We start from the raw sequence: 27,384 nt of genomic DNA on the forward strand, positions 1-27,384 counted from the left end.
CACACACACACACTTTATTTACCATCAGAACTCAGAGTTTTGAGTTCTGACGTCTGATATTTAGCTTCACATCCTGCTGGACGGCATAAACAAATTTAGTATTTGCCTTTCTCCTCATCAGCTGGGATCCTGTTTGGACTGTAGCTCCATGCGGAGCTTTCTGATTGGTCTGAGCTCGGCTTACAGTGAATTCAGCTCAGCTCGCTTCATTCATTTCCATTTGTGGTATTTGCATAGCAAAGACACACAAGCAGGCGGCGACAGGAAACAGATCTACAGTAATCTGACAGTCAGGTCTGATCAGCTGTTTGTTGCCATGACTGAGCTGACCACCAAGACTGCAATGATTTTTATCTGGAAACTAACTTTAAAAGGTGGAAATCCTTTAGATTTCTACACAGTTCCACAAACACATCCATCAGCTGACTGTATCACACCTGTTCAGTCTCAGCTGGTAACCTCCATCACATCTGGAACTAACAGAATGGGTCAGATTATTGGATGAACAGCCGGTTCGATTCCTGAATGAGCCGTGAGAGGTTTCCACATACGAGGAAAACTCTGTCCAACCCATGGAAATTCTTCTATTTCCATTCTAAACCAGTGACTAATACTGAGGTCTGTTGGTTCAGCAAAGAAAGTTGTAGAAATCTACTTAATCTAAAATAACTAGCATAAAGCTAGTGCATGTTGTATGAGAGAAACTGTTCATTTAACTCTGAACATTTTAACTTTATTTTCGCAGCTGAACTAGTTTGGATTTTTGGGATTATGTTGGCATGGCACCAACACTCAGGGGGTCCTGCAGGCTGCTGTTCAACATTCACGTACGATAGCTTCCATGAACGTGCGCCCGCTCTGCAGCAGGTTAAAATGATGTCGTTTTACTCAACTAACATGCTTCTGAATTCTTCCCTTTTACTCTGCTAATGTCTCTAAGCAGTCTGAACAGTTTGTTAATGAAAAGTGTTGCACATAAAACTTCTGACCACGACAAACATGAAAAGCTTCTGTTGGATGTTTCTGTGGAAAACATCCTCAGAGGGAGCAGGGAGCTTCAAAAATGTGTGGATGCTGGACCAAAACCAATCTTAGAGTTAAGTCTTCCCTCTGCTGTCGCCGCCTCACTCTGAGTTTCATCAGGTTGAAAATGATTCACCACACAGAATTTCACCAGAAGGGAAGTCATTTCACAGCAACATGACCTCAACATGACATTTAACATTCTGGATGTGTGTGGGAATGAGTCATGTGTCAAACCAAGAAGCTGTGGAGCTTTATGCACATGGTCCACTCTGAAGACAAGCCACAACATAGAACCAAGTGACACAGCTTCACACGAACAGGACTGAGACCCACGGACCAACGACAGAAGTGTAAACAGGCGCAGCACTGAACCATGGGAGAACGCACAGCGGGCAGAGCATGTCTAACAACCAAAATAAAAAGCAAAAGATGAACTTAAAGGATCACCCCAAAAAATGGAATTACAACAGCAATGCAGAACCACAACAGAGAGACAGGAGGAGGTGGTGGAGCTGCAGAGCTGTACAGGCTGCAGGAGACCTCAGCAAGACAGGAAGGAACAGAGGAGGGAGAGAGTCAAACAGTGAATACAAGACCACATCAAGTCCTGAGCAACATCCTGCAAGAAGGCAACAGTGAGAGAAATGAGAGGAAAAAAGCCAAAACAAACAACGTGAGGATACACAAACAGAACAGGTGCTGTGGCCCACCAACACTGCAAGGGTGCGACTTCCACTCTGAGCCCCGCTTCAGCCGCAAAACGTCCCACAGCTGCTGCCATCTGATCTCAAACGTTCAGCAGAACTTCACACATCATGAAATGGAAATCAAACACTGACACAAATCTCCTCCTGCACAGATGGTATTAGGATGGTGGTTCCATCAGGTTACTGACGTCACCTCTCACACATTCAATTAATGAGGACTAACAACTGTAAAGAGCAGAATTCATTCTATTAATGAGGACTAACAACTGTAAAGAGCAGAATTCATTCTATTAATGAGGACTAACAACTGTAAAGAGCAGAATTCATTCTATTAATGAGGACTAACAACTGTAAAGAGCAGAATTCATTCTATTAATGAGGACTAACAACTGTAAAGAGCAGAATTCATTCAATTAATGAGGACTAACAACTGTTAAGAGTTGAATTCATTCAATTAATGAGGACTAACAACTGCTAGGAGCAGAATTCATTCAATTAATGAGGACTAACAACTGTAAAGAGTTGAATTCATTCAATTAATGAGGACTAACAACTGCTAGGAGCAGAATTCATTCAATTAATGAGGACTAACAACTGCTAGGAGCAGAATTCATTCAATTAATGAGGACTAACAACTGCTAGGAGCAGAATTCATTCAATTAATGAGGACTAACAACTGCTAGGAGCAGAATTCATTCAATTAATGAGGACTAACAACTGTTAAGAGCAGAATTCATTCAATTAATGAGGACTAACAACTGTTAAGAGCAGAATTCATTCAATTAATGAGGACTAACAACTGTTAAGAGCTGAATTCATTCAATTAATGAGGACTAACAACTGCTAGGAGCAGAATTCATTCAATTAATGAGGACTAACAACTGCAAAGAGCAGAATTCATTCAATTAATGAGGACTAACAACTGCAAAGAGCAGAATTCATTCAATTAATGAGGACTAACAACTGTAAAGAGCAGAATTCATTCAATTAATGAGGACTAACAACTGTTAAGAGCAGAATTCATTCAATTAATGAGGACTAACAACTGCTAGGAGCAGAATTCATTCAATTAATGAGGACTAACAACTGCTAGGAGCAGAATTCATTCAATTAATGAGGACTAACAACTGTTAAGAGCAGAATTCATTCAATTAATGAGGACTAACAACTGTTAAGAGCAGAATTCATTCAATTAATGAGGACTAACAACTGTTAAGAGTTGAATTCATTCAATTAATGAGGACTAACAACTGCTAGGAGCAGAATTCATTCAATTAATGAGGACTAACAACTGCAAAGAGCAGAATTCATTCAATTAATGAGGACTAACAACTGTAAAGAGCAGAATTCATTCAATTAATGAGGACTAACAACTGTTAAGAGCAGAATTCATTCAATTAATGAGGACTAACAACTGTTAAGAGCAGAATTCATTCAATTAATGAGGACTAACAACTGTAAAGAGCAGAATTCATTCAATTAATGAGGACTAACAACTGTAAAGAGCAGAATTCATTCAATTAATGAGGACTAACAACTGTAAAGAGCAGAATTCATTCAATTAATGAGGACTAACAACTGTTAAGAGTTGAATTCATTCAATTAATGAGGACTAACAACTGCTAGGAGCAGAATTCATTCAATTAATGAGGACCAACAACTGCAAAGAGCAGAATTCATTCAATTAATGAGGACTAACAACTGTTAAGAGCAGAATTCATTCAATTAATGAGGACTAACAACTGTTAAGAGCAGAATTCATTCAATTAATGAGGACTAACAACTGTAAAGAGCAGAATTCATTCAATTAATGAGGACTAACAACTGTTAAGAGTTGAATTCATTCAATTAATGAGGACTAACAACTGTAAAGAGCAGAATTCATTCAATTAATGAGGACTAACAACTGTAAAGAGCAGAATTCATTCAATTAATGAGGACTAACAACTGTAAAGAGCAGAATTCATTCAATTAATGAGGACTAACAACTGTTAAGAGTTGAATTCATTCAATTAATGAGGACTAACAACTGTAAAGAGCAGAATTCATTCAATTAATGAGGACTAACAACTGTAAAGAGCAGAATTCATTCAATTAATGAGGACTAACAACTGCAAAGAGCAGAATTCATTCAATTAATGAGGACTAACAACTGTTAAGAGTTGAATTCATTCAATTAATGAGGACTAACAACTGCTAGGAGCAGAATTCATTCAATTAATGAGGACTAACAACTGTAAAGAGCAGAATTCATTCAATTAATGAGGACTAACAACTGTAAAGAGCAGAATTCATTCAATTAATGAGGACTAACAACTGTTAAGAGCAGAATTCATTCAATTAATGAGGACTAACAACTGTAAAGAGCAGAATTCATTCTATTAATGAGGACTAACAACTGTAAAGAGCAGAATTCATTCAATTAATGAGGACTAACAACTGTTAAGAGTTGAATTCATTCAATTAATGAGGACTAACAACTGCTAGGAGCAGAATTCATTCAATTCATTCAATTAATGAGGACTAACAACTGTAAAGAGCAGAATTCATTCAATTAATGAGGACTAACATCTGTAAAGAGCAGAATTCATTCAATTAACGAGGACTAACAACTGCAAAGAGCAGAATTCATTCAATTAATGAGGACTAACAACTGTTAAGAGCAGAATTCATTCAATTAATGAGGACTAACAACCGTTTAGAGCAGAATTCATTCAATTAACGAGGACTAACAACTGCAAAGAGCAGAATTCATTCAATTAATGAGGACTAACAACTGCAAAGAGCAGAATTCATTCAATTAATGAGGACTAACAACTGTTAAGAGCAGAATTCATTCAATTAATGAGGACTAACAACCGTTTAGAGCAGAATTCATTCAATTAATGAGGACTAACAACTGTAAAGAGCAGAATTCATTCAATTAATGAGGACTAACAACTGTAAAGAGCAGAATTCATTCAATTAATGAGGACTAACAACTGTTAAGAGCAGAATTCATTCAATTAATGAGGACTAACAACTGTTAAGAGCAGAATTCATTCAATTAATGAGGACTAACAACTGCTAGGAGCAGAATTCATTCAATTCATTCAATTAATGAGGACTAACAACTGTAAAGAGCAGAATTCATTCAATTAATGAGGACTAACAACTGTAAAGAGCAGAATTCATTCAATTAATGAGGACTAACAACTGTAAAGAGCAGAATTCATTCAATTAATGAGGACTAACATCTGTAAAGAGCAGAATTCATTCAATTAACGAGGACTAACAACTGTAAAGAGCAGAATTCATTCAATTAATGAGGACTAACAACTGCTAAGAGCAGAATTCATTCAATTAATGAGGACTAACAACTGTAAAGGGTAGAATTCATTCAATTAAAGAGGACTAACAACTGTAAAGAGCAGAATTCATTCAATTAATGAGGACTAACAACTGCAAAGAGCAGAATTCATTCAATTAATGAGGACTAACAACTGTAAAGAGCAGAATTCATTCAATTAATGAGGACTAACAACTGTAAAGAGCAGAATTCATTCAATTAACGAGGACTAACAACTGTAAAGAGCAGAATTCATTCAATTAATGAGGACTAACAACTGTTAAGAGCAGAATTCATTCAATTAATGAGGACTAACAACTGCAAAGAGCAGAATTCATTCAATTAATGAGGACTAACAACTGTAAAGAGCAGAATTCATTCAATTAATGAGGACTAACAACTGCAAAGAGCAGAATTCATTCAATTAATGAGGACTAACAACTGTTAAGAGCAGAATTCATTCAATTAATGAGGACTAACAACTGTTAAGAGCAGAATTCATTCAATTAATGAGGACTAACAACTGTAAAGAGCAGAATTCATTCAATTAATGAGGACTAACAACTGTTAAGAGTTGAATTCATTCAATTAATGAGGACTAACAACTGTAAAGAGCAGAATTCATTCAATTAATGAGGACTAACAACTGTAAAGAGCAGAATTCATTCAATTAACGAGGACTAACAACTGTAAAGAGCAGAATTCATTCAATTAATGAGGACTAACAACTGTTAAGAGCAGAATTCATTCAATTAATGAGGACTAACAACTGCAAAGAGCAGAATTCATTCAATTAATGAGGACTAACAACTGTAAAGAGCAGAATTCATTCAATTAATGAGGACTAACAACTGCAAAGAGCAGAATTCATTCAATTAATGAGGACTAACAACTGTTAAGAGCAGAATTAATTCAATTAATGAGGACTAACAACTGCTAAGAGCAGAATTCATTCAATAAATGAGGACTAACAACTGTAAAGAGCAGAATTCATTCAATAAATGAGGACTAACAACTGTAAAGAGCAGAATTCATTCAATTAATGAGGACTAACAACTGCAAAGAGCAGAATTCATTCAATTAATGAGGACTAACAACTGTTAAGAGTTGAATTCATTCAATTAATGAGGACTAACAACTGCTAGGAGCAGAATTCATTCAATTAATGAGGACTAACAACTGTTAAGAGCAGAATTCATTCAATTAATGAGGACTAACAACTGCAAAGAGCAGAATTCATTCAATTAATGAGGACTAACAACTGCTAAGAGCAGAATTCATTCAATTAATGAGGACTAACAACTGTAAAGAGCAGAATTCATTCAATTAATGAGGACTAACAACTGTTAAGAGCAGAATTAATTCAATTAATGAGGACTAACAACTGTTAAGAGCAGAATTCATTCAATTAATGAGGACTAACAACTGTAAAGAGCAGAATTCATTCAATTAATGAGGACTAACAACTGTTAAGAGCAGAATTCATTCAATTAATGAGGACTAACAACTGTTAAGAGCAGAATTCATTCAATTAATGAGGACTAACAACTGTAAAGAGCAGAATTCATTCAATTAATGAGGACTAACAACTGTAAAGAGCAGAATTCATTCAATTAATGAGGACTAACAACTGTAAAGAGCAGAATTCATTCAACTAATGAGGACTAACAACTGTAAAGAGCAGAATTCATTCAATTAATGAGGACTAACAACTGTTAAGAGCAGAATTCATTCAATTAATGAGGACTAACAACTGTTAAGAGCAGAATTCATTTTTAAAAACTATTTGCTGGTTGTTGTTTTTTCCCCACATTTGACTGGCTGCGTTTTCCAGATTTAGATCCTTAACAGCACATTATTTGTTTCAGATCCTTCTGCTCTGCTGTGTTTTCTATTCACGTTAAATTATTACCAGTTAAATTCAACATGAATCAACCATTTTGAACTGCATTTGGTCCATAAAGTTGCATCTCAATGAATCGTTATCATTTGTGAGGAACTGTAGCTTTTGATGAGACACTGAACAAGTTTTCCACTGGAAGCTTTAGGACAGTTTGATTGGCAGATTCATTCATAAATAAGACAAATAAAGCAAGCCCTTGAAGGCCTTCTGTTTTTAGTGAGTAACTAAGAGAAAGTAGAGTCTAAAAGTATCAGAAACACCTTGTGGTTTGAATATGAAACGAGTTGGAGGCAGTGAGATCTGGCACAAGAGCAACTTAATCCCATTTGGATGGTGTGAAAGCAGCTGCCTGCTGCTCCTGGAAACAGGTCTCCGAGGAACTCTGAGTTACAGTTTTCCATTTATTTTTTCTCATTGATATATTTTAAATTGTATAACTTTTTAATTTGCAGCAAACTGGGGTAAAAAAAAGCAGCCGAGTTGTTAAAAGGTTTGTGCAGATTCGGCTGTTCGTGTGGAGGTCGTCTGGCTGCAGATCAGAGGATTATTTTGTGTGTAAAAGTGTGATTTGGTGTGTTTCTCAGTACATCAAGAAGCATTCTGTCAGCAACAGATGCTACAGCCACAGGAGGTCAGGAGGAGGGAAGCTGAGTGTGTGCTTGTGTGTTCTGAGGCAGCTTGCAGAGGAAGCAGGACATGTGTTGGCTCACATGAGACATGGAGGACAGTTGGGTTGATTTTGGATCATAAACTGATGCCATGAACAGTCAAGCAGCCATCACATGCATTAAGTAAAGACATCTCAGAGGTCAGGTCTCTGTGAGAGACAGAATGTTCCTGAAGTTTTGTAAATACAGTGATTAAAACTAGATACGTGTTGCTCTAACCCTCTCACTGTCCGTGAGCTCAATAACAGTCTGTGCACGTTTGTGCACATGAATGGCACTTAGTGGTGCTCTCAGGTTCCTGTTTCACTAAAACAAACCAGTTTTTCCACCTTTCATAAAGCTTTGATGCTTTAGATGTTTGATCAGCTTTCATTAATCTAATCATCTTGGTTGATATATAAGTTTTCTTTCCTTGGCAGAGAGACTCAAAGCAGTAGAATCACCGGCGTTCTTACCCTAAAACACATTTTTGACCAGTGGCACTCGTACAGAAGCAGTTAAGTCACGGAGCTCTGTCTGCTGGCAGGAAGCTGAGAAGCACTTCGTCCCAGCTCCTGATCAGATAAAGCGCTCACCTGAGTGTCAGCGACGCTGCTTTTCTGTGTGCTCATCTGAAATATCACACTCAGGATGGTCGAACATGGCCACACTTTTTGACTGATGCCGACTTGTCTGAAGCTGCCTGAATGCAGATTAAATGCTTTCCCAGTTCACTTAAAAGCCAAATATTAGCAGGTGTTTGTGTTTCTGACCAGCGGAAAAGGGCCTCCGCTCCACTGATTTTTAAATTATTTTAATAATCCAGAACTCAAATATTCTCAGTTCCCATAACACAAAAACAAAAGTCATTTGAGGAGTTGGCATCAAATGATTTTGTGCTTTAAAACAACTTTTGAAGAATTAATGATCATTCAACAGCTATAAAACCCTTCAAATGAAACAGAGTTAAAACCATTTAGTTAGTTCTTTCGCCCTTTTTGGCTGTGTAGTTAGTACTCTGCTAGCATCCTAGTAATCTGGTTATCTCATTAACTCATCACTGTAATCTCTGTGTGATCCAATCGAAAATCACTCTGATTGATGATCATTTGACAGTCGCTGACTAATCAATGCTGTCAGGACTGAGCAGTGGATGCAAAGACCCCATGGCGGCAACTGTGGAACGTGATTGGCTGTCAAAGACTTGAAGGTTGAGAGTTGCACCCTTGGACAGGTAAAGCAAGGCGAGAGAACGTCCCCCTTTTTAAAGCAGAGAGAGAGAGATGGACTGGACACTCCCCTCCTGCAACTGGATGGGGTGAGGAGGGGGTGAGTAACAGGAGGGTGGGGGACAGAGAGGGACGGATGGATGAATGGAGGGGTTACCTTTGTTGCGATTTTCGGGGGGTCCTTGTTTTTTACCTGTTCGGACAGAGAGAGAGGGTGGAATGCTGATAAGATGGCTCAAAGGAAAAATAAGATCAAATCAAACTGAAGGAGAACACAAAGTTCAAAGTGAAACCCACAGGTGTGTGTGTGTCGTGTGTGTGCTGTGGGCAGGAATGGACGGGTCAGAGGAGAGAGACACCAACCTCCCACTGAGCAGAACCACCAGGTGAAACTCTGTTATTACACCACTGAGCTGAGGAGCCGAGTATAAACTCAGTACCTAACTAAGTGCTACTGCTCTATTAAAGCAAACGCTCTGTACTGGTTTGCTTTCTTATCTACGAGCACATTTCCACATTTTATCCTACAGAAGCTCCATCAGACCGAGTTATCCTGACCTGAACTTACCATTTAAAACAATCATCGAACACCAACTTGTCTAAATTTGTCAAGTTTTCTGGTTTATGACCAAATGTGTCCGATGACATATACTGTATCTGAGCTTGTGTGTAAAGCTTTAAACGTCTGCTGCTTGGATTAAGAGATGTAAAAACACTGGAAAGTGGTTCAGATATTTTGGAGAAACAAAGCATTTTATCATAGAAGGTGAATATTTGAGGTGCTTTTGAGGTGTTCTGTCTGGATTCTGACACCAAACTGTGAGAGTGTCTCTCTCCGCTGAGCGGGTACATTCAGCCGGTTCACAATGAATGCCTGACAAACTCAAACTTTAGCCAATAAAACAAATGGTCAGACAAAAACAAAGTAAAGAAAAAGACGAGTAAAAGGGGGTTAGCGCCATCACAAGCAAATCAAAAGCAATAGAGACCGACTGCAGAAGCCTGCTGGTTTTTATCAATCTGCTCTCAGACTGTACGAGGGTCTTCTGGACTTTATGAAGGGTTCCTTTGGAACAGAAAGCAGCTGTGTGTAAACACAGCGCACGTTTTGCATTTTTAAATAACATCAGAGTAATCTTTAGTTCAGTAAAGTGGCCGTAAACTACTGCAAATAAATGAGACCATGATGCAGAGTCCCTTCATGTGGCTGCGTGTTCACAGTGAAACCGAGTCGCTGATTCACTTCTATCCCAAGTCCAAACACCTCTTAATCAACACCGAGTTCTCTGAACCGGACCAGAACTCGTGCACCAAGCTTGCTTCGTTCGACTCCAGCCTGGAGTTCCCTCCATCTCCACATCTCCTTTTTTCTTTTCTACGGTTTCCATAAAACAAAAGCTCCAATGAAATGACAGCGAAGGACGGTTCTTATATTGCAGGAACCTGCAGACATCATTTTAGAGAGGACTGCTTGTAATAAACATAAACCTCTGTTACTCTTTGTGTCTGCTTGGCAGTGACTGGACTGAACTGTTTGTAAGAAGGAGTTTCTGGTAGAAGCAAATCATTTTTGGTCCGATACTTGGATGTAAAATTCATCAACTGCAGGAACAACTCATCTTTGGTCTCATTTATTCACCGACTGAGTTTGGTGTTTAGAGTGAAGTCAGACATGTAAAAAGGCTGCAGTCGAACGGCTCTGCTGTTATCAGTCCAGTCTGGAGGAGCTCTACCCTGTGACAGAGTCGGCCAGGACGACAGCAAACCCTCAGACCAACACAAGCTGATAAACCATGCAAATATTGCCCATCTGCGTTCTTCCAGCAGCGGAGCAGAAATATTCACGGCGTTCCTTCCCGTCGCCTCAGACTTACGGCCCTGATATGACCCTCACAACACGAGTTGTGTTTGTGCGGCGAGTGCGACAGCTTCTCTCTCATATCTTACTTTTCTTGACCTTCTTCTCGTCGTCGTGCTCGCTGGCGCCCAGCAGGGTGAAGATGATGCCAGTCTGAGAGTTGAGTCCGACAGCTGACACCATCATCCTGCCGGATCCTTCCATCACATGGGTCCCTGAGGAGATATTCAAAGAGTCGCGTCATGCCAAATCTTTGTCATTTCATGGCTTTTTCTCTGCTGAACCCGTGTTTGCAGGCACTCACCGGACAGCAGCATGGGGTCCTTCTCCAGAGACTTGCGGACATGGTCAGACTCTCCGGTCAGAGAGCTCTCATCGATCTTCAGGTCGTTTCCTTGGATCAGAATCCCGTCAGCAGGCAGCAGGTCTCCTGCAGGCAGAGGTCAGAGGGTCTCACAGAGTTCCAGACTTCACTCAGTCATCCATTCAACATTCGTTCTCTTTAGATAAAATGGTTTTAAAAAGTCAGCTGACTGAAATTAATCTTTTGCGCTGGTGTTGATGTGTTTGAGTGAAAGCTTTTCCCCTCTGGTCTGAATGATCTTGGATCAGCTCTGAGGTCAGAAACCCAAAACCTTGATTAACAGGAACCTTCATGTCGGGCACCACTGATGTCTAACCTGGTAGAAACGTTTAAGGGGCAGAAGAGACGGAGAGCAGGAACTGTCCTGGCTTTCTTCAGCCTATTTCTAATGTTTGATGCTTTGGTTTGGCGTGTTGGTTCCGTACCGTATTTGATCTGGGCGATGTCTCCGACCACGAGCTCGGCCACAGGGATCTGGATAACCTGACCTTTACGGATGACGGTGAACTTCTGTTCCTGTTCGATGCGGCTCTGCAGCCCACGGAACTGCTTCTCTTTGGACCAATCGTTGAAGGCCGTCACCAGGACCACGATGATGACCGAGAACAGGATGGCGGCACCCTCTATCCAGCCGGCCTGTGCCTCTCCCTCGTCCTCGACGCCTGCTGCAGCTTGGCCACATGCTGCTCCGAAAGAAAAGGAAAGAAATTCAGAACATCCTTCGAGGTCTAAGATTTAAGATCAACTAACTGATTTTCAGAGCTAAGCTAACGTTTGGCTCTTATTTTTATGGACATTATTAACCTCATGACAGTGGATTCTGTAAATCAGTTCATTTTAGATCATTAAGGAGTAAAAAATTAAGCAAAAACACAAAAAGTAAATAAATCTAAAGGCACAAAATCTCACGATCGTGTAAGAGTGAATAAGTAAGTAAAGATGAGAAATGAGGTACCCTGGGTTTATCTGAAAGCACTGACCTTCACTGTCGCCTCCTGGTGGGTGGTAGAAGGATAGACCGAGTGAGATGATGGCAGCGATTTCCAGGATGATGAGCGTGACGTCCTGCAGAGCCTCCCACACCAGCTGCAGGAACGTCTTGGGCTTCTTTGGGGGGATAAAGTTCTTTCCAAACGCAGTGTGACGTTTCTCTAAATCGACGGGGTTTCCAGACAGACCTGCAGACACAAATGAACACCACCTTCAAGAATTCACCTGACCAGGAAACTCTGTCACAGAACAGGAAGTCCGTCTGAATCTGTCCTTTAAGTACCCTGAAACACTGCAAAATATACCAAACCTTACAGCTGAATAACCAACTGATTCACATCACGTCTTAAAACCACTGGGGTTTATTTAGGAAATGGCAGATCTGTACCTGCCACTAGTCTCTGAGTATGGAAATCCATCCATACTTCTCAGGGCTTCAGCCCAGAGGCTCAAACTTACGGCTAACCAGCTAACGTGCAGCTGTTCGGACTGTGGGAGGAAATGCTCAGACACACTGATGATGAGTGAAATAAACACAGATGCAGACTCCTTTCATCTGATTACATTTCAGGGACCTGGTGAGGTGAAAGGATGCAGGGAAGAAAAATCCAACTATTCTACAAATTAAATAATATAAAACACACACACAAAAACAAAATAACAACTTTGTATCCAGGATGAGAAGTTTTTTCTCTTCTCTGAGCCCAGGACTTGGCTGTGTGGGTTATGAGCCCCACCTGGACATTTGTGATGACTCCATCACAGCCTGAACTGACCAAAACTCAACCTGCCGCTCTATCAGAGCCAATAATCAGCACTGCACCACCTGATCAGCCCAGAGTGGGTCAGAGGTGCTGTTACACGTCCCCGTGGAAACCAGGAAAGAGCTGAAAACACAGCAGTGAAACCCTGCTGGTATTCACCTGTACGGGTCTGCTGAAGACCAAACAGCACGAGCAACTGTCGCCATAGAGACAGGAGGGGGGGGGGGCATACATCCACATTAGTCTAAAAAGACACCATTAACTATTTAAAAGTGGTAACCTGCAGCTTTTCTTTACGTTTAACTTCCTTCAGCAGCAGAACTTCTGTTTGCAGCGAAGGGAAACAGAATTAATCTTCTGTAACTATTTAAATTTGTGAGTAAAACCTGCCTGTGCATCATCGTGTGGGTCGTAACGCAGCCTTTGTGCTGAAAAGAGGACACGTGCAGTGGAAAAAGACGTGAAAAGCCCCACTCTGCATGGCGCCAGTCCACATGAACATCAGCTCAGACGTGTTTCTGTCTTCACAGGCTTTAATTAATGCCTCTTAATGTTCGTCTGTCTCGGATAATTAGGCGATCCATCAACTAAAGCTAACAGCTGGACGCTAAAGTGCCCGAAAATGAGAAAGGTGACATGAACTGGTGCGATCAGAGGGGAAGAAATGAGGAGAAAGAGGACAAGAGATGATATGAAATTAAATAAAATGAGTGAGAAAGGATAAAAGATGGGAGAGTAGAGCTGATGTGAGAGAAGAAAAGCAGCGATGAAGTTCAGCAGAATCTCAATTCTGGATCCAAACATGTTCACAGCACAGTAAGTATCTTTAATGGAGTTACCAGAGAGAGCAGAAAGTGCAAAACGGTGAAACTACAACTATATTCGTGCTGCTCCTCAGCTTGAATACAAGTAAAAACTCTGCTGCCGCGTTTTCATCTGAATCAAATCCAACGGACTCAACAACACCAACAAAAGGTCCCTGAAATCAAGCAGCTGGAAATAGTGTGGACAGACTGGGGTAAACTTTCCCCGTTTACCCCCCCGCCGCAGTATAGTGTACGTTAAGTAGGCCAGGAAACATCCGGGTTTAAAAATACACCAGCTGTCAAAGTCATATTTATCCAAGTTTCCTCACATTGTTCAGTTCAAAGGGTGTTTTGATCATTTTAACACTGTCATCTGACTTAAATACAGAGACTGCATCACAGAGCTCTGCTCCCGGCTGAGCCATACGACACGTTTTATTGGGTTTCATCTGACAGCGGCTCACTGTTGGTGAACATCCCAGAGGAGAAGCACTTTAAGATGACATCGCTGCACGATTACCTGTCACAGATGTTTATTACTTCCAGCTTCAGGCAGGAACGGACCTCAAAAGGTCCAAAAAGGCGTCTCAGCCAGCCCACAGCGCCGTGGCCAAAAGGCAGCTTCATCTGGTCCCACACCGAACATTTCTGTTCTCTGTGCTGTGGGAGCTGCCTCCATCTCTGCTTCATCCACCAGCTGTCTTTGCCTCCATCTCTGGTCCATCCACCAGCTGTCTTTGCCTCCATCTCTGGTCCATCCACCAGCTGTCTTTGCCTCCATCTCTGGTTCATCCTCCAGCTGTCTTTGCCTCCATCTCTGGTCCATCCACCAGCTGTCTTTGCCTCCATCTCTGGTTCATCCACCAGCTGTCTTTGCCTCCATCTCTGGTCCATCCACCAGCTGTCTTTGCCTCCATCTCTGCTTCATCCACCAGCTGTCTTTGCCTCCATCTCTGCTTCATCCACCAGCTGTCTTTGCCTCCATCTCTGGTCCATCCACCAGCTGTCTTTGCCTCCATCTCTGGTCCATCCACCAGCTGTCTTTGCCTCCATCTCTGGTCCATCCACCAGCTGTCTTTGCCTCCATCTCTGGTCCATCCACCAGCTGTCTTTGCCTCCATCTCTGGTCCATCCACCAGCTGTCTTTGCCTCCATCTCTGCTTCATCCACCAGCTGTCTTTGCCTCCATCTCTGCTTCATCCACCAGCTGTCTTTGCCTCCATCTCTGGTTCATCCACCAGCTGTCTTTGCCTCCATCTCTGCTTCATCCACCAGCTGTCTTTGCCTCCATCTCTGCTTCATCCACCAGCTGTCTTTGCCTCCATCTCTGCTTCATCCACCAGCTGTCTTTGCCTCCATCTCTGGTTCATCCTCCAGCTGTCTTTGCCTCCATCTCTGCTTCATCCTCCAGCTGTCTTTGCCTCCATCTCTGGTTCATCCACCAGCTGTCTTTGCCTCCATCTCTGGTTCATCCTCCAGCTGTCTTTGCCTCCATCTCTGGTTCATCCTCCAGCTGTCTTTGCCTCCATCTCTGGTTCATCCACCAGCTGTCTTTGCCTCCATCTCTGGTTCATCCTCCAGCTGTCTTTGCCTCCATCTCTGCTTCATCCACCAGCTGTCTTTGCCTCCATCTCTGGTTCATCCTCCAGCTGTCTTTGCCTCCATCTCTGGTTCATCCTCCAGCTGTCTTTGCCTCCATCTCTGGTTCATCCTCCAGCTGTCTTTGCCTCCATCTCTGGTCCATCCACCAGCTGTCTTTGCCTCCATCTCTGGTCCATCCACCAGCTGTCTTTGCCTCCATCTCTGCTTCATCCACCAGCTGTCTTTGCCTCCATCTCTGCTTCATCCACCAGCTGTCTTTGCCTCCATCTCTGCTTCATCCACCAGCTGTCTTTGCCTCCATCTCTGGTTCATCCTCCAGCTGTCTTTGCCTCCATCTCTGGTTCATCCACCAGCTGTCTTTGCCTCCATCTCTGCTTCATCCACCAGCTGTCTTTGCCTCCATCTCTGCTTCATCCTCCAGCTGTCTTTGCCTCCATCTCTGCTTCATCCACCAGCTGTCTTTGCCTCCATCTCTGCTTCATCCACCAGCTGTCTTTGCCTCCATCTCTGCTTCATCCACCAGCTGTCTTTGCCTCCATCTCTGCTTCATCCACCAGCTGTCTTTGCCTCCATCTCTGCTTCATCCTCCAGCTGTCTTTGCCTCCATCTCTGCTTCATCCACCAGCTGTCTTTGCCTCCATCTCTGCTTCATCCACCAGCTGTCTTTGCCTCCATCTCTGCTTCATCCACCAGCTGTCTTTGCCTCCATCTCTGGTTCATCCTCCAGCTGTCTTTGCCTCCATCTCTGGTTCATCCACCAGCTGTCTTTGCCTCCATCTCTGCTTCATCCACCAGCTGTCTTTGCCTCCATCTCTGCTTCATCCTCCAGCTGTCTTTGCCTCCATCTCTGCTTCATCCACCAGCTGTCTTTGCCTCCATCTCTGGTCCATCCACCAGCTGTCTTTGCCTCCATCTCTGGTCCATCCACCAGCTGTCTTTGCCTCCATCTCTGGTTCATCCACCAGCTGTCTTTGCCTCCATCTCTGGTTCATCCACCAGCTGTCTTTGCCTCCATCTCTGGTTCATCCACCAGCTGTCTTTGCCTCCATCTCTGCTTCATCCACCAGCTGTCTTTGCCTCCATCTCTGCTTCATCCACCAGCTGTCTTTGCCTCCATCTCTGCTTCATCCACCAGCTGTCTTTGCCTCCATCTCTGCTTCATCCACCAGCTGTCTTTGCCTCCATCTCTGCTTCATCCACCAGCTGTCTTTGCCTCCATCTCTGCTTCATCCACCAGCTGTCTTTGCCTCCATCTCTGGTTCATCCACCCGCTGTCTTTGCCTCCATCTCTGCTTCATCCACCAGCTGTCTTTGCCTCCATCTCTGGTCCATCCACCAGCTGCCTTTGCCTCCATCTCTGCTTCATCCACCAGCTGTCTTTGCCTCCATCTCTGCTTCATCCACCAGCTGCCTTTGCCTCCATCTCTGCTTCATCCACCAGCTGTCTTTGCCTCCATCTCTGCTTCATCCACCCGCTGTCTTTGCCTCCATCTCTGGTTCATCCACCAGCTGTCTTTGCCTCCATCTCTGCTTCATCCACCCGCTGTCTTTGCCTCCATCTCTGGTTCATCCACCAGCTGCCTTTGCCTCCATCTCTGCTTCATCCACCAGCTGTCTTTGCCTCCATCTCTGCTTCATCCACCCGCTGTCTTTGCCTCCATCTCTGCTTCATCCACCAGCTGTCTTTGCCTCCATCTCTGGTCCATCCACCAGCTGTCTTTGCCTCCATCTCTGGTCCATCCACCAGCTGTCTTTGCCTCCATCTCTGCTTCATCAACCAGCTGCCTTTGCCTCCATCTCTGCTTCATCCACCAGCTGTCTTTGCCTCCATCTCTGCTTCATCCACCCGCTGTCTTTGCCTCCATCTCTGGTCCATCCATCAGCTGCCTTTGCCTCCATCTCTGGTTCATCCACCAGCTGCCTTTGCCTCCATCTCTGGTCCATCCACCAGCTGTCTTTGCCTCCATCTCTGGTCCATCCTCCAGCTGTCTTTGCCTCCATCTCTGGTCCATCCTCCAGCTGTCTTTGCCTCCATCTCTGCTTCATCCACCAGCTGTCTTTGCCTCCATCTCTGGTTCATCCACCCGCTGTCTTTGCCTCCATCTCTTCATTCATTGCCTTATTTCAGTGATAACCCACTTCAGCTTAATCTGTACAGAACCTGGTTCAGAACATGAAGTTTCATTGCCACAGATAACTTTTGTTTAAAAGTTATTTTGAACTTTAACAAAGTCAAATAATCAAATTAGATTAGAAAACTTTTAAAAGAAGAATCTGGATCTATCCAGTCCAATCTTTTCTGCAGTGATCATGGTTTTTATTGAGCTGAGTCCACAGCCTTTCCCGACCACATTTTCTCCATTTGAAAGTTGCACTCATGTAAAAAAGGCACGTTAAAGACCCAGCTAAAGACCCAGCTAAAGACTCAGCTAAAGCTAAACTTTAGTGTAGTTTTGCTTAGAGACAGCAGCAGATCTGCATATTGCCAATATGTAAAACTCAGAGGACGCACCTGCAATCTGTTGTGTTTCTCAGCACCGACCCGATGACAGCAGCTCATTTAACCCAGAAATGCAGGCAGAGGTCGAGGCCTTGTTGACATTACAGCTAATCTGTTCAACTAGATAAAAGACTAAATAAGCAGGAGAAGGAGACCATGCTGATGCACAGAAAAACTTGTTTTTAATCCTTCACACTAATAGGAATGTCCGATAAAAGTCAACTTCATCCAGTTTAAACCTGCTGATACCACTAATAACGAAATACTGATAATAATAATAATCATTAAATGCACTTTGAAGCTCTTCTTGTGCTTTAGGACAGATGGAAGCATCTTGGTGGAGAGTTTAATTCCCAGGCAGAGGGTGAGAGCGATGAGTGCAGCATCAACACACAGGATATAAACCTGCCTTTAATGATCAAACTCACATCCTCAGCCTCAGGATGCTGCTGAGGCTGAGCTTCATGAGGCTTTCAACCTCAACACTCCACAGTTACATTTCAGACTGGAACACGTCAGCTAAACTCGCTTCTTAAAACAAACTCCAGACAGAAAACTAATGTTTCAGTTCAGAAAGAAACGAAGGTGTCAGTGTGTTTCTGCACTTTGCTTCAACTGCCAGAGACATGGATGTCCTGAGGGTGTGTGTGAGAACAGGACCTGGATCTCAGATTAGCTGCTGACTGCACAGAGCTCAAATACAGCCGACAGGCCTGCAGACCGAAACCTCTGAACCCACAAACACTGCTGCTGTGCGTTTCCTCATCGTGTCTTTATTCTTTAACAAAACTTCCAGGAATTCTAATCGAACTGTTCAGGTTTTTAGATCAAAATAAAACCAGCTTCTGTTTCTGTGTTAAGCTGGATTTACAGTCGTCCGGAACGTTGCCGGCGCCGATGTGACGTCCTCAACGACCAATCACAGCTTCGAACGACTCAACGACCAATCACAGCTTCGAACGACTCAACGACCAATCACAGCTTCGAACGACTCAACGACCAATCAAAGCTTCTGGGTTCCAGCTTCTAAGGGTTTTCGTCCGCCCCCTCGGCCACTGATAGAATTTGTTTTATGAACTTCTGTCAGCTCCAGGTTTGTTTGAACACTCTCTTGTAAATGAGCTAAAAGCGCCTCGGCACAAACTGAAACTCCTCTTCTTCTTCTTCTTCTTCTTCTTACCAGAACGGTGACACAACATCTGCTGCTAATCTCATGTCCAGAAGACAAACGTCTTGTCTTGTGATACAGCCTCATATTTTGATGAATAAACACATTAACCAGCAGAATGTGCTTCCATGTGTTTGGTGAGGTTTAACCCTGGGTGCTAACGGTCATGTATCAAGGTGATACTGATGGAAACCTCGAGCTCTGTGGCTCTGCAGAATATGGATTAAACTGAAAAAGTGGCTTTTGTTGAACGGCAGGAAACCGTATGTTGGTCACCAACATGGTCTCAGTCTGCCACCAATCACATAAAAGAATGTAAAGTTTGCTTAGAGACAGCCAACATCAGACAAACATACCATCAGTGAAATAAGAGCCCCATCCAGTTTTAGTCACAATCTTCCTACTTTGATGTGATATCACATTTGATCACACATGTGACACTGCAGCAGCCAAAAATAACGTTCTGCTCCAATAAACTAATACATGTTAGATTATTTTTACCCACATAACGGTTAGCAGCAAAACCTGAGCAGAATCCATCATGTTCAGTTAAAGAGAAGACAGAAAATAAACTGAATCAAACAGATAAAAAGATGAATAAATTAGTCTAATTAAATACTCGGCCAACAAATGTAAACCAGCCAAAAAACTGTGAATCATCCTGGTGTGGCCAGATGGCTCTGACAGACCTACTCATTCGGGTTTGTTGTATATTCACTTTGTCAGGTGGGGGGGGGGGGGGCACCGAAAGGTGCCGAATATTCATTTCAATCTTGCACCAGAAGCACATAAAACATAAAACATGTAAAACATAAGATTTCTGAGACAAGGTGACGATACGGTGATGGATATTCTCAGTTTATGTGAGCAGGTTTGAACTATAAATCTTTATTTTCTTATAATTAAATCTATAAGCCAGCTGTGTATTCTCTTTATCCAACTCTCAGACTTAGTAAAATGTAACTCGGAGCTTAGTCTTATTGCACAACAGTTTATCTCCACCTCAGATGTGTTTAATGAGTTTTTGTGTGGGTCAACCGGTCTTTCAGTGGTGTAACCCGAGGACTCGCACATCTCCAATGATGCCAATCATTCAATCTCCAATGAACATTCAGATCATTTTTCCACTGGGAGTTTACTGGAGCCAGTCTTAATGTATTTGAATGTAGACGTCACAGTGGAGAAAACACGGCGGTGCCCACAAATACAAAAGCACTGATGGCACCAAAACACCTCAGAAGTGTAAAATAAATTAATTAATGGCTGCTTTTTGACTCAATCACTGATCTGCTTAACACACTTTCCAGGTGAAATGTTGGAAATCCGGTGACTGAGAGTCTGCCCTGAAGGTGGGAAAGTCTCTGCTGCTTTGAGAGAAAATCAGTTTCTCACTGAAGCAGCCATGAATGCAGGAAATTCAGACAAACAACACATTATCTGTACAGACACTTAACACACTGACGGTCTCATTTAGGGAGTGTTTGCCCCCCCCAAAAAAACTATCTGCAGTAAAAATATAATCACACTTCCTTCATTACAGTGAGTAATTTCCAACGTGGAGGACGCGACAACAAATGCCCTCTGATTACTAAATGGAGCACAGCTATGATCTATGGAGCCATTAGGGGAACGGGCTGGAACTAATTTCAATCCTGGAATGGACCGATGGCAGCACACACACACACACACACACACAAGGATCAAAGCATGAGACAGGGGGGAAATAAACAGCAGCATGACAGCCATTTTCTTTTGGGCTCTGGACCCCAAACGGATCATCTTTTCCACAGAATAAGGAACACGTCCATCTTCTATCCAACAGATCGTCTGTTGCTACGCTGTCACATCAGCAGTTTATCACAGACATGTTTCCAAGCGTTACAAGACACTAAATATTCTTTGTTAGCTAAGATCACGTGCAGGGCGACGGTATTCTGCTGTGTCACAGTTCAGTAATCAAACCCCAACATGGAGGCAGATGTTGAAAAGGACGTGCTGACTGCATCCAGACAGCAACAGATTAAGTGGGCCTGAGCATCGGTTCAGTGTGCAGCAGCAGCATCATGAGGCTCCTCTGCGGCTCACTGACAGGCCTTTGTGTTGATGACATTCAGTCAAATACCAAGAACACACACAGAACCTTCAGGAACAGCTGGTTACAGCTACAGCAGCTAACTGATTACAACAACTAGGATCAATGACTAATTTAATCATTTATATACGGGACAAACACATTCCAGTCCCTGCTCTGAAGGAAGCGTTTGGTTTGTCCCTTCTGAGCCACCGTAGTAAAAGCTGACGTGGGCGTGGCTTACAGTTACCCTCCCAACGGCAGTCTGATCATGAACTCTAAAAAAAGAAACCTTTCAGTGGCGATATTCGCAGATTTTAAACTTCTTTAAATTCTTTTACTAATCAGAGCCTCCAGACTGAAATGGGTTTGAGTCCGTTTAGTTAGAAAAAGTGTTCTGGACGGGTCTTACCCTCTATAGGCGATGTTTTCAGACGGCGGCATATTCCCTGCACGTCTACGTATTCTTCCCGGATTTTATTGACGGCCTCGGCGCTCCGCAGCTCCATGAGGGTCCTGAGATCCTCCATGGTCATGCCAAAGTCCCCGTCATGGTTGCCCTCGGCAACAGAGTTCCCCGGAGGGTGGTCCGCCGTGTTGTTGGCCATGTTGGTGCTCTTCACAGCAGCGTTGTTCCTCGGAGCGTCTTTGCTAAAGTGCTCTGAATGTTGCTTGTGTTGTTAGTTCACAGGGATTGTGGGTAGTGTAGTTCTCACAGAAGGAAGGCGGAGGAGACAAACACCGAGGTTAACTCCTGACCTGGACGTGCATGCTCCTTTTGATTACCATGGAAACAAGGCAGTAAACATGTTTCGGTGGCTTGACACTGCAGAGGAAAAAGAAGAAACAATGTTTTTAGAGACCAGCGACAGACTGGAAACCGTCTGAACACACAACCAGCAGCACCAGTACAGCCTCGCATCTTTTATTCTAATCAACAGCATAGAAAGAGTTTCACATGTGGGATCTTTAAAGGGACCCCCTGAGTCACAGAGGCGCTCTTTGTGATGAACGATGCTCCTCTCAGACTGTTTAGTACATGTCTGCTTCACCAAAGATTAGACCTGATAATCAAACCAAGAGGACTTTCTGTATATTCAGGCCTATAAGACGACACATTCCTGATCTCTGGTCCTTTTTCTGTGAGGAACCAGAGATCAGGAGTGAGTGCAGCCCTGGCAGCCAATCAACTTACAGCAGAGGACAGTTGACCAATGAGATGGAGGAACTCCAAAGCGAGTGTAAAGGCGAGCGTGTGGCCGTCGGCAGAAATCATGTGAGCGCACTTGGAAGACTGTCGTCCACTTTTACAGATTAGTGCCTCTGAGCTGGACACAGTCACACTGGTGCTGGGGTCCCGGTGACCCGATCAGCAGCGGAGAATCATTTTAAAGCTCTGCTCTGTGAGATAAGAGCTTCAGCTGAGTTACTGTGCATGTGGCACCGAGTGCACAGCTTCACTGCCAGAACTCTTCATAACAGAAAGAAATCAAAGGAAATCTGATTTATTTCATTCACACACTGAAGCGTGTTTTCTGAATCAGTCCAGAATAAGGGAGGCAGCAGGTGGAAAATCCTCTGAACCAGAACTTCTTCAGCATCAAAAATAATCCTCCATCATTCACCTCGACTTTTATCCGGCGATGCTAAAGGTGGTCGAAGGAGCCGCCCGCTCACCTGTTCCAACCTTTCTAGTTTTAACAACCCGACGTGTGGCTCTAACTGACTGTGGAATAAATAAATAAAACTTCTACGCCGGTTCTTCAGATAAGCGTTAATGGGTTTGTTAGCACATGTTTCTGCTCTGGTTGGGGGAATCTAATCAGAACTCAGAGCTGCGTTTCACTGCACACACATGATCAACACATCACTAAAACGCACTCTGCCCTGACATCACTCCAGTTTTAGTCAAATCTTTTAAAGCAAGCTTTAAGTTTATTTTCTCTTTAGTGTTCTGCCGGTACTCTAACGCCGTTTTATCGTTACCTGCTGCTGATGACGGGATCAGAGGCGGCTGAAGGAGGAGCGAGCTGAAGTGCTGAGATCCAGGAAACGGACTGACCCCCCCAGGATGATGTGGTTTAGTCCGTGTCTTTTTGTTTCTGGTGAGCTGAGCGAGCACCATTTAAGTTTCCCCTTTTGTTTCGCTGTGTGAGCTCAGCTGGTCGAGTTAGTCGTGTTCTGTTACCAGTTGGTTTGAGTAAAGTTTGGTTCATTTAAACTAATAACGTCCCTGCTGGGTCCATCACAGCCGTGCACTTCGGTTCATCATGTGTGGGATTTAAACAGAAAATCAGTTTTCACAGGTCTCTCTCACACATGCACACACTCACAGATCTTGTTTAACTACACCACCACCACACCCATTGCAGTCCAAAGGTAAGCATTCCTATCTTTAGACCTTAATGACACACCTGCTCACACGTTTTCTTGCTCATGTGACTGACTGCATCTGCTCGATTATCACTTACAATCTTATGCTCACCTACACCGATAAATTGTATTATGATGAAACCCTGACAAAGTTTAATGATCCATTAGCCTAACACAGAGCTTTAGGCATTTAAAAGACAGAATAAAGGTTGTGTGAGAGGGAGAGAGCGTGAACATCACGTGCACTGCTCTGAGTCACCACTGAATCAGCTGTGATCGACAGAGTTGCATCCACCTTAAAAGCACATTAACTGACAGAAGTGCCAATAAAACGCTGCTGAATCATTAACCTTGTGTGCAGTGCAGGCAGTTGGTTTTGTGCTAAATTCAGCAGCTCAGAATAAAAGTATGAATCACTGCTGTACACAGGGATGGGCCTGAAACTGGGCCGATGCATTCAAGTATTTGTTTTTCTGTCGTTTGAAAGAAAACTGAAGAATGAGTTGGTGGTAAAAATCAACACAGACACGCATGAGCGGTGGCAGCTGCATCCCTAACCCTCAGATGCAGCAGGGTGTAACTGACCCTTCGCTAAGCCCCGCCCCCCTTGGTTACTGTTGCTACCCCAGTCAAGCTTTCCCTCCTGGAGCAAGAAATATGGAGTTTTTACCGGTACCGTTAAGTCATATTCCTCAGGAATTATCTGAAATTTTCTGGCTAAATTCTTCAGAGTCACAGAAGCAGAAAAAAACAAAAAGGTCTCAGATATGCGTTTGAAAGCTGCGTTCACCAGATTAAATGTTGGTGACGTTCAAACGAAGAGGAACTCAAAGTAGAGGGAAGAATACACCGCTCTCACTCAGAGGGTCCACATGCTGAGATTAACTGGATTACAGCTACAGTTGGGTTCTGCTCCTTATCTGAGGGTAATTATCCTTGGATATATGGCGATGAATGAATGGAATCACTGGCACAAAGCATGTCATACCCCGGTACGATAGGTGGCGCTGTCCCCAATTCAGCTATCGCTAATAGAGCCACTTCCTGTTGGCGTCTTCACCACAAACAACAACAAACTCAGGCATTCAGAAAGATGGCGAACGCAGAGCGAGATGAAGCTGCGTCCCTCTCCATCTGTGATGAGCTGGTTATGGCACAGACGATGCACAACGGCGCATTCTCCATCGCGTTGTTTCTTTCTTTCTGACGACAGGAATATCGTCTCCTTCCACTTCCGGGAGACGATCGCGGGAAAAAATCTGGAGCATGAGCAGAACGCTCGATCCGATCCACTGTCGTCTACGTTTGGATCGAGTTATCTCGGGGTCTTAATTCGATCCGATCCCATTCTTAGTCAGATTAAGGTGTCTACATGAGCTGAATAACTCAGTTTTATTGTAATTTAACCTTTAATCCGATCTGATGGCGCTCATTTAACCGCACTGACTGTAAGCGCCAGACACCACGTGTGCTGATACTTTGAATAAAAAATAAAAATAAAAAACAGCACATACAAGAACAACAACGTTCTTGTACAGCAGGGTAACGCCATAAATATTCTTTCAATTTAAATCAAATGTTAGCTTTCACGGTCGTTCTCTTTGCCAATTTCTTGCAAAAATAAATTATCTTGCATTTGTTTACAGTGCGCCAGGAAAGGTTTAACAGACGTCTTTGTTAACGTTATCACACAAAGCTATGGTGAGCTAACGTTAGCTAACGTTAGCTAGCACTTCATCTTAGAATAAACTAGGTGCTCTTATTGATCTTGGAGGGATTCGGCTGTTGGTCTTCCACTCTGCTTTATCCACTCCTGGCATCTCTCTTGTTGCGTCTTGTTGCTTGGGGGAGGCAAAGAATTCTACACCACCCTCCAAACTTCTTGGGTATTGATAGTCGGACTTGTAAGTCCCGTATGCACAACGCTTCGATATATTACTTTCTGCAGAAAGCTTGACCGGCCTCTTGTGCATAGTAACGGTTGCTAACGTAGGATTGGACAGAAGCCGTTTGTGGGAGGGGCTTAGCGAAGGGTCAATTAAGAGTTTAATTTAATATTCAACCCTCAGTTGCACAGACTAAAGGGCTCTGTATGCAGACATGTTGTTCCATTAGAAACATTTTTAGGTACACAGTAAAGCGCAGGTTCTGGAGATCACGATCCTCCCTTCGACCCGATCGAAAATGACTCCGCCCCCACTCTGCGTCCTATGACTCGTGTTTGGTTCAGAACACTCAGTGTCAGCGTTTGTGGAACTACGTCATGACGAGGACACAGAGAGTTGCACCGATCGGGACAACACATCTGCAGGGAAGAGTTTCACCACCAGCACGACATCACACTGACGATTTAGAACAATTACAAATGTTTCATCATCCGAATGAAAGATTAAAGTTAAAAAAAACGAGCCACTGAATGATAACCACAACATTCATCAGCTGATCCTCCTTCACACAACATACATGCACCACACAAACCAACATCACTGAATATTTACAACAAACCGCTGCAATAAACTCCTTTTGAACAGATTAGAATTAAACGTTAACTTAACGGTGACCAGAAAGACTCGTGTCCACAAGCAACACATCCATCCGGTTTGTACCACTCACAGCAGACGTTTTACAGGTTTGTGTTGATGGGACCAAATCTCAGAGCACCGAGGACGGCGCAGCGTGCGGCGTTTTAACAGGTAACGTTCAGGGAAATCCGGCAGTAATCTCAGTTTTACTGCAGCTTAATACAGCAGAAAGCAGACATGTTGATGCTTCTGAAGGAAAACTGCTGAGTGAAAAGTATCCTCAGTGTGGAGGACAGTGTTAGACACCAACCTGTCACCTGTTTGCTCTGGAAATTATTTGTTGTTATTTTTTCTGTAAGAAAGCTGCTTGGATTGGAAAAATACTGAAGATTTGTGCTGTAATGTGTGATGTAATTTCCTGGTACTGAAAAAAGTATCGCTCAGGAACCGGTATCGAAGTGAAGGTATCGGTATCCAAAACCTTTGATTGATACCCAGGAGGTTTCAGACCTGCAACACTTTTTTGTCTCTCGGTCGGTTCTTTTCTACAAACTTTGACCCTTCTCTTTTCGTTGATATTTCAGCCGCTATCTCACACTCACTGATAGTATTTTCTGTGTTCACATATTTTCATCTTGATGATGAAGTACCATTTAAACTGTTGTCATAGCTCTCCGTTTTCTCAAATTGAGTACGAGATCGTGACTGAACTGCAGACAAAATGAGCCAACAGTCACTGGGGCTGAATGCTGATTAAACACTTTTCCACTACACTCAGCAGCCAGAGGTTAGCAGGCGCTAGCAGAGGTTAGCAGGCGTTAGCAGGCGCTAGCAGGTGTTAGCAGGCGTTAGCAGGTGTTAGCAGGTGTTAGCAGAGGTTAGCAGAGGTTAGCAGGCGTTAGCAGAGGTTAGCAGGTGTTAGCAGGTGTTAGCAGAGGTTAGCAGGTGGTAGCAGGCGTTAGCAGAGGTTAGCAGGTGTTAGCAGGCGTTAGCAGAGGTTAGCAGGTGTTAGCAGGTGTTAGCAGGCGTTAGCAGAGGTTAGCCGGTGTTAGCAGTTGTTCCCCCTCACCAGTGCAAAAAGGACCTACAGCCTACAGTTTGCCATCAAAGTTGCTGTATTTGAGTTCTTTTCTGAACATTTAAGCCATGAAGTTGCCAAGATGGCAGCAATGAGGTGATTGTGATTGTTCGTGAGTGGAAGAGGGGGAGGGGCATGAGACCAGATAAAAACGCAGGTTTTACAGCAGAGACCGATCATCTGTTGCTGAACCAGTATGAAAAAGTATCGTCCCGTTTGATCTAATCTGGAAGAACATTTCTATAATCTGCACAGTAATAACGCCACCCAGACCAGACCGTACAGGTCAGGAAACACTGAGATTCATTCTGTTCTTTTCAACAGCTTCCATGAGACCATCCCTCTTTCCATCGACCGGTATCCACCCTCCTCCTCCTCCTCCATCTCTGTGTCTGCAGACACACCTGCTCTGCATACTAAAGGAGCAGCCTGCACCACCCTCCTCAGC

At 43.4% G+C, this 27,384-nt stretch overlaps 1 protein-coding gene across 6 annotated transcripts in view; it reads right to left on the reverse strand.

The window, feature by feature from the left end:
* LOC140302877 (plasma membrane calcium-transporting ATPase 1-like) overlaps positions 1-27,384 on the reverse strand; it is a 68,283-nt gene that overhangs the window by 21,901 nt on the left and 18,998 nt on the right. For 4 of the 6 annotated variants that reach the window (XM_072381397.1, XM_072381401.1, XM_072381396.1 and 1 more), the window contains exons 3-8: positions 21,376-21,789; positions 12,043-12,240; positions 11,488-11,745; positions 11,003-11,128; positions 10,788-10,913; positions 8,998-9,033 (exon numbers count right to left, since the gene is read on the reverse strand). In XM_072381397.1, coding sequence (XP_072237498.1) covers positions 8,998-9,033; positions 10,788-10,913; positions 11,003-11,128; positions 11,488-11,745; positions 12,043-12,240; positions 21,376-21,571 — 940 coding nt within the window. In that variant the 5' untranslated portion in view covers positions 21,572-21,789. The remainder of the gene's footprint in view (positions 1-8,997; positions 9,034-10,787; positions 10,914-11,002; positions 11,129-11,487; positions 11,746-12,042; positions 12,241-21,375; positions 21,790-27,384) is intronic. The other 2 variants (XM_072381399.1, XM_072381400.1) reach the window with 1 other exon arrangement.

Source organism: Leuresthes tenuis, unplaced genomic scaffold (genome assembly GCF_036924035.1).
Source record: "Leuresthes tenuis unplaced genomic scaffold, fLeuTen1.0.hap1 SCAF_3, whole genome shotgun sequence".
NCBI lineage: Eukaryota > Metazoa > Chordata > Actinopteri > Atheriniformes > Atherinopsidae > Leuresthes > Leuresthes tenuis.